Source organism: Eschscholzia californica, unplaced genomic scaffold (genome assembly GCF_041429995.1).
Source record: "Eschscholzia californica isolate CP2 unplaced genomic scaffold, dmEscCali1.0.p SCAF_4, whole genome shotgun sequence".
Classification (NCBI taxonomy): domain Eukaryota; kingdom Viridiplantae; phylum Streptophyta; class Magnoliopsida; order Ranunculales; family Papaveraceae; genus Eschscholzia; species Eschscholzia californica.
In genome coordinates this window covers 43,223,457-43,234,462 of record NW_028238461.1, presented here as the reverse complement: position 1 = coordinate 43,234,462, position 11,006 = coordinate 43,223,457, and the positions used below count along the sequence as shown (strand labels likewise).

Here is an 11,006-nt window from a genome sequence, read left to right as displayed (position 1 = left end):
TATTCTTAAGTACTAAAGTCTTGAAATATCTAGGAGACATTTCCTCTATGGACCAAATATCTTGGAAAGTCATCAAGACATTTTGCCTACAAACAAAATCTCTTGAAAATCTATAAAGAAATTGGCGAGGTTCCTCCAGTTACTGGGACTTCCCACATACGTATTTCTTTCACGGGAGACCATAGTACGAATCTTATTGTCTAAAAATGAAAGCGTTAACTTACCAAGATATGGCAAAAGTACATGAATTTGTAACCAAATGAAAACCGAAAAATCTTCATGGAAACTAGAGGGTAATAAACATCAAGATGAACAAGTATCTAAGCTGGGTAAATATTGTCTGACCCACCATATTCCATAGACAATATACAGTCACAATATACTACACATCATACTCCAAACCAAAGACCACAAATCCACAAGGAAAACAAAATCAAGTCCTCCAAATATGTTCATGCATGAGTTATGGGACCCTGAAGATTTCTTGAGAGACAGAAAGAGATAGAGAGAGAGATTAAAGGAAGGTAAACCGGCCGGAACAAACAAGCAAGAGCTACTACCAGTTCAGCTTCATACATGGCGTTCAGGAAACTTAATAGCCACCTACTTGAATTTGGTTAACGGGTAGAGGTCGATCTTGGTCTTGATCTTGCTCAGCTAGTCGTTCGGAAACATCTGATAATGATTTTAGATTGCACTTGATCATGGTCTCGACAAAGAAGCGAGTTTCATCCTTCGTATTCCCTTCTGGTATATCTACTACAAATGATTCGATCACCATCGTCCCAGGGCTCCCTTCAATGATTTCTGGATGTAAGGTCATTATGGAAGAATAGTTCTGCAAAGTTGAGGAGAGACAAAAAAAAGGAAATTTTGAGTTGAATATACTGCAAAAGTTCAATCACAAACTAAAATAGTTCTTTCATTCCATCAGATGGTTTATTCGAATTTAGGTAATGAACAATAACGAAGATATAAATTCACTAGTAAAATGATGTGAAAAGATATCAAACGACAGTCACGCGGACATGCTGCAATGAAGTTTATAATATAAACCATTGATGGTTGGGTCACTTGAGTAGTCCACCTTTTGAGTCGAGTGTCTCATAGGTGGGAGTGTTGGTTTGCTAGTTTGGGCCTTGTGAACTTCATTGGTAGGTCAGTAGGCAAGGTAGCATACAAAAGATGTTTTTATCCAATAAGAGCGAAAAAAGAAGATAGATAGTATCGTCACTGAAGCCTAGTGGTGCCAAAGCAGTTTAATAATCAAGGTCCTGTTATTAAATTGGATCTCAAAGAAACGCGCTTAAAGCATTCAACATAAATATATGCTTAACTTTATCATCCTACACATAACCTAAGTTAAGATATATAAGCAAACCAATCCTAACATTGAAGTGAACTATTTTGGACTTCAATTTTTATCATGAACCTTAAAGTTTAACTGGTCTCAGGTTGAGATGAATTACTTGGGACATTTGGTTTAAGTTTCCTAAGTTATCTGAAAATTAATTAAGACTGACGTGAAATCAACTATAAGATTTTACCCAACAACCCTTGCTTGGAGTGGTTAGAGGTTTAGTCTTCCACCTTAGAGGTCAAGGGTTCGAGGCACGCTGACAATTCCAAAAAAAAAACGTACTTTCTTTTCCTCTTTTTCCTCTTATTTTAGGTATAAAACCGCATCGAGTTATGTTAGACTCTTATCACTAACATGCATGACCAATTTAATAATGATTAAGCTACAAAAAGTCAAAGTAGTGGGTGAACCATAAATTCTTTATTGATTTTGACTTCGGGAGGAGAAAGAACAGTGACATCATTCCTATAAAGTTATGTTATAATAATCAAAGCATTAATTACCCAAGCTAAGGGTTGAGGTAGAAAACAGAGGAAAACATGAGAATACTATTATAATGTAACTCTAGCCAGTCCCCTCGGTCCAAAAGTAAAAGTTGCAAGTGAAAAACAAAGGACCTGTGTACTATGACAATATCATATTAGTACTGGTATATATAATAACGCAAGTCTATTTACAGCCCAAATCGCTCCTTAGGCAGCCTTTTGCAATCACTGACCAATATCAGGCAAGGGTATCGGGTTTATATAGCAAACGGTTGATATATATATATGCCTATAGGATAAGGAAAACGATATATATGACTATAAGAGAAGAAAAATGAAACTTGAGCTTAAAATTGAGAACTATTTAAGAATTGGTTAAAGATGCTGCTGGAAGCTGAAAAAAGAGAATAATGAAAATTAGGGTAAGAGTAAGTTGATATTGGACCTTTAATCTGTGATCCCCACCAACAATCCTGATAGCAAGGATGTGCTCTTCCTCATTGAGAAGCTCTAACCTTTCAGTGCTAGTTGTTGCAGGAAGCCCTGATCTAACATTTACTTCTCTAACACTTCCTATCGCGAGATCCCCTTGAAAGATGCACCTACTAACAAAAGGTTTGTACATTTGTGGCTGATCAAATCTCCTTACCAATGACCATACCTAAAAAAAACACAATCAGCTAATAAATTTTTTAAAGACATTTCATTTCTATGGATGCCGATCTTCAGAATTCTAGCTCAGTTTAGTTAATTAAGTTTAAAGACAACAAAATTGAAAATCAAAACCCTAAATCAGATTTTTGTCATTTATTCTTCCTTCACCGAATGTAAAATCCTGGAAGTTGGGCAAACAGAAGAAATGTCTTCCAGCTAAAACCCTAAAAAATAAGAAATTATTCAAATGAATAGTTTGTTCTTCAATTACTGGATTCAACTTTCAAAAGCTTATTACCACTCAACAGAAAGCATTTAAAGATAGAACTGTTCTTACAAACCTAAGTCAGTAAGTCCTATAATTAGGGCAAAACGGAAGAAATGCCTCTCAGAGACTCTTCCAATCCAGAATCCAGCGAGAATTATCACATGCAAGAGAAATTACTCAGATCTACTTCAAAATTTCCGATCAAAGATTAAGTAAGAAATGGAGAATTCACAGATATGACACAAATCTTCAACAAAATTCATATAAACAATAAATAAATTTAAAAAAGAAGAAATTAATGAATCAAGAAACTTACAATATTGATAGGAGCTTTGATATACTTAACAAGTTCAGAACTACACTGATTTTCTCTAACTTCATGTCTATGATGTCTTGATACATACTCACACTCATTCCTGTTACTTCTATTGATGTTCATGGCTTAAATTCTTCTCTCTTTCTCTCTCTACAATCATTCACGAAAAAAAAACACAAAGATTTGGTTTGTCTTTCTCTTTCTAAAAACAATTAAGAACCAAAAAGAACAGTTTTTTTGAAAGATTACTCCATGAAGGAAACATGAACGAACATGTTTCTCTCTCTCTAAAAGCTTTTGGCTTTAGCTTTCTCTCTCTTGGAAGCCTCCAAGGCCTACTAGAGAGAGAAAGAAGATGTCTATCTATTCTTTGTGTTTATAATCAAACTTCATTGTGATGACCCCCTTTACACGTGGGAAATCGTACAAGTGCCTTTCATCATTTCATGTCAAGTTTATTTATCAAGTGGCTCGTGGGACGGTTGGACACCCCTCTTAAGTACATGAGGTCGCGGAATCAAGTCTCGATGTAAACAGTCGTCATCAAGATTTATCTTATGTAATTTAGGCTATAAATAATGTAATAATTTGTCAGCTTTTAGGCCTCTCTGTTGTCAGGTTTTAGGCATCTTTGTTATCGGGATCTAGGCTTCTTTCATTCTTGGTTTAAGTTAGGCGGTTATCGTGCTTATTACATCCTCATGATGCATCAATGCGTTGTAACGACTATCGTAGATCGTAGTCAAATTCTCGAAAAAAATCGCTCGTGTGAGAATCTTTTAATGAGTTTCAATTATTTTTGACCTTGTCAACAAAAAAATAAATATTTTTCACCTTATATTTAGAATTTACTTACGGATGTGCCATTGAAGGGTAGTTGTCGTTTACGTCACATCACCTACCATTGCGAACACAATTTATAGAATGCAAAATGCACCAGTAAATCCAGAGATGAATGAAGTTGTCGATTGTTTGTCAAAGCAACAAACGACGAAATATTGTAGAAACTGGTCGCCAAAGAGTTATTCGGATAGTGTCAATTAGATTTATTTAGTTTACAAATGTTAAAAAGGAACAAACACAAAACAACTCGTTTTCCTTACATTTGATTGTTGATTTGTCTTTTATAGAGTAAAAGCATTTTGTGTTGGTTTCGGTGTACCGATTCAACGAGTTGATTCAGCGAGTCTCTAACCAGATCACTGGTGAAATTGGTTACTACTTTGATTTTATTTGTAAATCAATCAAAACCACTTTCTTCCAAATTAATGGAGAAAACTAAGGAATAGAACTACTCCATATATTTCGTATTTCTAACCGATAATGTCTGTTATCCAGAACAGATGATTCGTAGTCAAATCTCACTATCGATTTAAGATCGAAAACAGGAATTGTACTCCCTATGTGTATTCTGATTTATCACTTTAAAATCAACACACTTCTTATTTGAAACATCAGAATGTCTTTGATTAAGAAATCGGATAAACTGAAAAGAAAAAGAAAAAATCGGAAGATAAGAAAAAGAATATTTTTTAATTGAGGCGAGGTACTCCTCTTTTCTTAAGACAATTGACGCCCTGTATAGTACCAAACAGTTACCGGCGTTTGTCTCCCAAGATACAACGATTAACCTTTCGATTCAATGGTACTTCGAATCAGAAAGCAGTCAAACTTGAAAGTATACTAACCTCTGACTTAATGCAAACAGACCAAACTTCTTTCTAATGAAACTCCTTAAAAACTTTGTTAACTCTTCTTCTTACACACTCTAATATGATCTTCTACAAATACTTGATGCTCTGAAAAAAATGGAATGAATTTTGGAGTTCATTTGGGGTCCTATAAATAGATTTCGAATAAACATGCATATTCATTAGAGACACTTTTGTTCGGTTTAGGGGCGCATCTATTGAGAAAGTAAAGTTATGGTTCACTTATTTAGCAACAGACCATGTCGGCTGGGATTTAGACCATCGGATCACGCTCAAAAGCACGGAGGAAACGCCCTCCATTAGATCTGGCTCAATGTAGTCCGAATTTGTCCCACCAAAAGTTCAGATGACCGTTAGATGGAGTTTCGGGATTATCCCACTCCATGCCCGACACGAGGCTAACGCCATCCGTTGGATCTGGTCTTTTGCGCAGACAGAAGGCGAGTCGTCTGATCTGAACGTGTTCGTTTTGCGCAAATGGCCCTGAGACAAACTTTTCGTATTGCCTTTTGGTACCTAACTTAACCATTTTCTGTCCAAACTTCAGACTTGAATATCTCATTCATCCGCAAGCAGATTTGACTGATTTTTGGCTCTAAACATAAGAGCTCGACGAGACGAATGCAATGGCATACTTCGTTTCTGAGTTTGACGATTTAAACCTATCCGAAATCGACTCCGATTCCAACAATTTGTCACGAGGTCGTAGTTGTATATATGACCATTATAGTCACTTTTACGTATAATATAATACAACTAAAGTTGTACGTATCAATTAAAATTCTAACAAAACATCACCTTGTTGAAAATCCAATAGAAAAGATAGTCCCTAAAAAAAAATTAAAACGGTAAAATTGTAAACAATAAACATAAGTCAAACTATCTTTTTTTTTGTTTTCTTTTTTAAACTGTAAACATCGTATTATTTATGGAACAAAGTTTACTGAACGAGAAGTAAAAGTACAACATTAGAGTGATAAACTGAAAAAGTAGCACTATGCACACACTCCAAATTGTAAATTTTCCAGCGGAAAGTAAATCCTCCACGTAAACCTTCTCGACACTATCGGTCTCCCAGCCAACTTGAGACCATTCCGACATTCGCTCCAAGGAAACACCTATATATAATGATGAGCATCCGCCAACACGCCATCTCAACCAGATTCGCCACATAAAAACCTGAACTAGTCCCAACCACACCAAACGAGACCGATGGAAAAAGAAATGCATAACTTCAAGGAAGTTAAATGATTTCTTAGGAGTGGAACCCGAAGATTCCAAATTACCCGACCAGTATTCTCTAAAGAGAAAACGTATGTCCCACCACAATCGAAAAAGATCGTAATCAGACACCTAGAAACATGGGATGCTGACAAAGCCGAACCCAGAAAGGTTGGCAAAGCCAGTTAGAAGGTGCAGACGAACTGCGAAGGGGGAGAGGTGAGGTAATGAACCAAGTTCGGTTAAATGTAAGGGAAAGATTGGTGGTGAATTAGCTGTGCTTACTAGAATCGAAGTCCAAACCGTATCCAAAAGAGTCGAAAGTGTCTTACAAGAAACCCAACCCAAAAGAATTTGAGGCGTAGCTCCAATATGTTCTCCTGGATGAAAAGGAGTACTCTTAAGGTAATACGACTGGGTCCAACCAAACGAGATGCAACCGATCAATATATAAATAAACTGGGCCCAATGATGAAAGGCCCAATTACAAGTTAGTCCCATATAGGTTGCCAACTCAAGGGAGAGAAATCTAGATTCGACACTTCTGAGGAAAAGCTGGACAAGTGTCTCTATTTTGGTAGTTGATTTGACTAGGCACAAAACTGGTAGCTGTTTGCCGATAAGGTATGGAGGTTTTCCAGCTGAAAGTTCCAGCGAAGAGATATACCATAGGAGATGTATTGTGTGAAGCATGATAGGTGTTGAACATCCTCCTGGATCAAAAGGGCAGGCAATAGGTTGTAGTAGCCAAGGGGAGATTAATGGAGGATGAACCTCATGGCTTAAAGTGAAGGAGAAAATCATAGCCTGCAACCCATCCATGGAGAGGGTTTTCTATGAAGAAAAGTTTCAAAGATAATGGACTCCCTCTTGAAGGCTGGGATCAGCTATCTCTTCTTATGAGAGGAAGTAGAAGAAGTTGAAAGATAAGAGATAAAAAACCTAAAAGCTAGATCAAAGACTAACTAGATTTAAATATTCATGATATCCCTCTTTAAGGCTGGGATCAGACATTGCTTCCGACTGAACGAAGCTAGATTTACCATGGTTTTCTTGTTGAGAACTTACAACCCTATCCGAGCTTGAGAAGATCAAGAAGAGATGATCGATTTTCCAAAATCTATGACGTCATCGAGAGCTTCTCTCTCCTATATCTTTGGCTTCCTTGGTATACATTTAGCTCTTTTTTTTGTTAAACGCGGAAATATATAACACCAAAGCAAATATACAAAACTAGTTCAAGACAGAGATGACACTCAATGACAACAGCAAAATGAATAGATGGAGACAAATTAATCCAAACCCCATTGTCATTTGTCAAAGCATCAAAGCACAATCGAATAGGTTTATAAGAGAAGAGTAAGTGATCCGACTAATTAAGATGCACGGTAAAGGAATAAGAATATGAATAAGAAGGTTAATGCCTTGACGCAAAGTTGGATGACCACAAACTTAACATGGTATCAAAGCTAGGCTCACACGTGATAGGCTTAAAACCGCACGTGCTCCACGTCACCCGAAATAAAAAAATACGTGTTAGGCTAACCCCACCACACGTGAGGAGGCGTGTGAGAATAGTTCCACATGGGAGATGAAGTAACTAGCAACCAAGAATATAATGTATAGGTCCTCTCCACTCATTGCCAATTGGGTTTGGGTTGGATGGTCACAAACTTAACAGCAAGCAAAAGAGTAAGAAGAAATGTTTTGATACTCTTATTTGTTGAAACGAGAGATCCATGAATTTTTAGGAGCATTTGGAATATGTTCTTCTTGAGCCGGAGAACTCTATATGCAACCATAAATGTGAGAAATTGTTATTGTATTTGCTAATTATTCCTGTTATAAAGAGTTTGCTATTTAGACATTAATTATTTCCATTTTGTAAGGTACTAATTCAGAACATTTTATGAAAAAAACAAGGTAAAGTTACTCGAGTAAATTTTTATATTTTGACTTCGGTACTTTTTCGTTTTAACGAATCGTCGTCATGGATGATTATCAACCCTCATATGAATCGTGCATAAACATTTTCTAGTATACTAGTGTCGTATGGGTTAGACCCGAAACTAATTTTTCGAGTTTTAGGGTCGTGCATAAATATCTGATTGGGTTGGAGTTAATGATAATCTCCTCTTATATGATCAATGCCCCCTCGACTATAGTCTATATACTCACTACCTCACATAATAAATGATGAGACATGAAAATGTCCCATCTGAATCTCTTAACTCGGGTTAGTTAGTCCCGTTCGAGCGGTTACTCTGATGATTTGTTTGATTTTCTTTCTCAGGTCTCATTTACGGAGTTCAATGCGAAAATATCGTGATAAAGACATACTTGAGGGGCATTTTGGTCATTTTAATGACAAGGGTATTTTGGTCAATATTAGTGCTCATGTGAAAGTAGAGTCCATGACGAACTCAACGCCGAAAACGGGAGTCCAATCGGAGATCGGGTGCGAGAATTATAGTGAGTCAAAGTTTGGGTTAAGTCAACATGGAGCCTTCTGCGACACGTGGCGGATAATCAGCGGCAATTTAAATATTTGGGTACACTTTCGGGATACTCAGGATGGCACTCTGGACTTGTTTTAAAATCTTATTTGGAGCAACACAAGGCAAGTTATAAATGTAGGCTGATATGATCTAACGGCTACTAAACAAGTGGGAGGGAATCTAACGCATGTACGTGCATCTCATCAAGTCTCGATAGACCCAACTCAACAACAAAGATTTTACCACACTAACAGTATACACGTGAAGGGCGCCATCACTTCCCAATTTCATTCCCTCTTTATTCAAAATCTCTTTCTTTAATTTCTATCTTTAGGGACATTACAGTAGAGAGAGAAAGTATAGAGAGGGTGTGAAAGGAAGGAGATAGATGGAGATTGGCTGGTTGGATAGAGATAAATAAAAGAGAGGGAAGGAAATAATTTATAAAACAGGAAGTTTTGCATAAAATAGAGAGATTGGAAATCGAGGGAGATTTGTGGGTATTGGATTTCCAAAGATAGTGATTGAAGAGATATATATGAAGATTTATATAGAGAAGGAAATTAGAGATAAATATTATGAGAGGATGTGATTGAACAGAGAAAGAAAGGGACAGTGATTATAGAAAGAAAGATTGGCGACTCAGTGATGATCTTGTGTGATCGACAGCAACATGGAAAGTGAGAAAGCTTGGGTTCGATGAGATCAAATGAAATATTGAGAGGGAAATTAAATCTTTTTCTTTCTTTCTTCTCAATGTTTAGAAAGAGAAAGAAAGATGGAGATATTTAGAGCTAGAGAGAGAAAATAATGCAAGAATGTGAGTTGTTCATTGTTTAGCAAGCTGGAACAGAGATTGTCAAAAATATCACAAAGAGATTAATTTCTCTTAAAACAGAGAAGGTAAGAGATCATAGTAGAGAGGGCATGAGCTGGGCATATTTTCTTTCTTAGAAAGTTTTAGAGAGAGAATCATAAGAAGATTTTACTAAGAAATTCCATGGGGAGTTATTATTCGGCTGGAGATTGTTAGTTCTTTTCTCTTATAAATACAAAAAAACAAAGAACAAGAATGGCATCTCGGTTTGGGGTCGAAAACAATCACCATCTCGACTGGAGAGTCTTCCTCTGGTAGCTCAACCAAAACCGACTATATTAGAGAGAGAGAGAGTGATGTAAAGAGCATCTCGGCTGGGATCATCTCGGTTGGGGGGATCAACCTCTCGAGCTCAACTAAACAAGAATTACAGAAAGAGATAGAGAGAGAGAGAGAGAGAGAGAGAGAGATAGAGAGAAATCATCATCATCTCTAGTTTGTTTCTTTTCAATTTTTCTTGTATTCTTTTTATTTCTGTTTCTTAGTGAGAGAGAAAGAGATTACAAAGAACAGAGAGAGATTGATGTTACAAAGTTAGAGAGAGAGAGATGTAAAGATTTAGTTTTGAAATAAAAACAGAGAGTATCTTCATTCTTTCATACTTTTGATTTTTGTATCTCTTTTAAGTGAGAAAGAGAGAGATTAACAGAGATTATAGTGAGAGAAAGAGGTTAAGAGAAAAGAAACAGAAAGTTAGAGAGAGAAAGAGAGTTGGAGAAGGTGAGAAAATAATTTTCCCACAGGGAATCCGTTTTCGGGAAGACGAGAAAATCGTTTTCCCTAAGGGTCTGTTTAGCAGAAAACAGGAAAAACAGAAGGAAATCACTTCCTAAGGCTCTGTTTGGCTACAAAATCAGTAAGAAATCCAACTTTTCTACTTTTCTTTCCTTTTTCCATATATTTAAGCTTCCATCCTTTATCATGAAGAACTAATTTCTATCTAGGGTTTAGATGAAGTCGTAATATCATTTTCTCGACAATTTATTAAAGTTTTTACCATTTTAACGATAAAATCTTCCGGGTTTTTAGACCGTTCATGGACTAAAAACCTGAGTTATATAAAGAACTATCTAATCAGACCAAAATTAATTTGTCGTTAGAATTGTTAGGAAGACGGATTCAGAAAACCCTAGGCTCTCCCCCATTTGAGTTCCTTGTATCATTTGTAATTATTTTCTTTCCGTAATTTTATTTTAATATTTTATTTATTTTATTTTATTACCAAAACCTCATCAAAACCAAAAACCAAGTTACTTCCAAGTCTTAGAATAGGTTTCACTTAGTCTCTGAGGAACGAACCGGTCTTACCGGAATTTATTACAACTTGACACCCGTGCACTTGCGGGTGTAGACCTATTTAGGAAACTTTTTAGGCCCATCAATAAACTAGAAAGAAGATTTAACTAATGACCGATATGGATGATCATCTTGTCAATCAAGTATTTTATCAGGATCATATATAGGTGTAAATTAGTTTTTACAAGATAACTACAAATCATATCCTTTGTGTTTCTTTTAATCCTCAACTCTAATTAGCTTTATGGAAGTATGTGCCTATGACTCCATCAATATGTTGTATGTTTTGAACTATAATGTATTTATGAGGAAAAAATAT

The 11,006-nt window shown here is 36.2% G+C and overlaps 1 protein-coding gene across 1 annotated transcript; it reads right to left on the bottom strand.

Annotated features, from left to right (window-relative positions):
- Positions 1-248: 248 nt before the first annotated feature.
- On the bottom strand, positions 249-3,489 carry LOC147544898 (abscisic acid receptor PYL8-like). The gene is made up of 3 exons (XM_086635120.1): positions 3,084-3,489; positions 2,291-2,506; positions 249-838 (listed from the first exon to the last, which is right to left on the bottom strand). Exons 1-3 carry the CDS (start codon positions 3,204-3,206, stop codon positions 593-595), a joined length of 585 nt encoding a protein of 194 aa, XP_086491246.1. The 5' UTR covers positions 3,207-3,489; the 3' UTR covers positions 249-592.
- Between the last annotated feature and the right edge of the window lie 7,517 nt (positions 3,490-11,006).

Bases quoted from the DNA above. Each gene is read 5' to 3' on its own strand.
- LOC147544898 (XM_086635120.1), bottom strand. From the start codon at position 3,206: ATGAACATCAATAGAAGTAACAGGAATGAGTGTGAGTATGTATCAAGA. The intron at 2,507-3,083 runs GTAAGTTTCTTG...TGTTTTTTTTAG, and splicing joins TCAAAGCTCCTATCAATATT to GTATGGTCATTGGTAAGGAG. The intron at 839-2,290 runs GTCCAATATCAA...TCAACTTTGCAG, and splicing joins GTGGGGATCACAGATTAAAG to AACTATTCTTCCATAATGAC.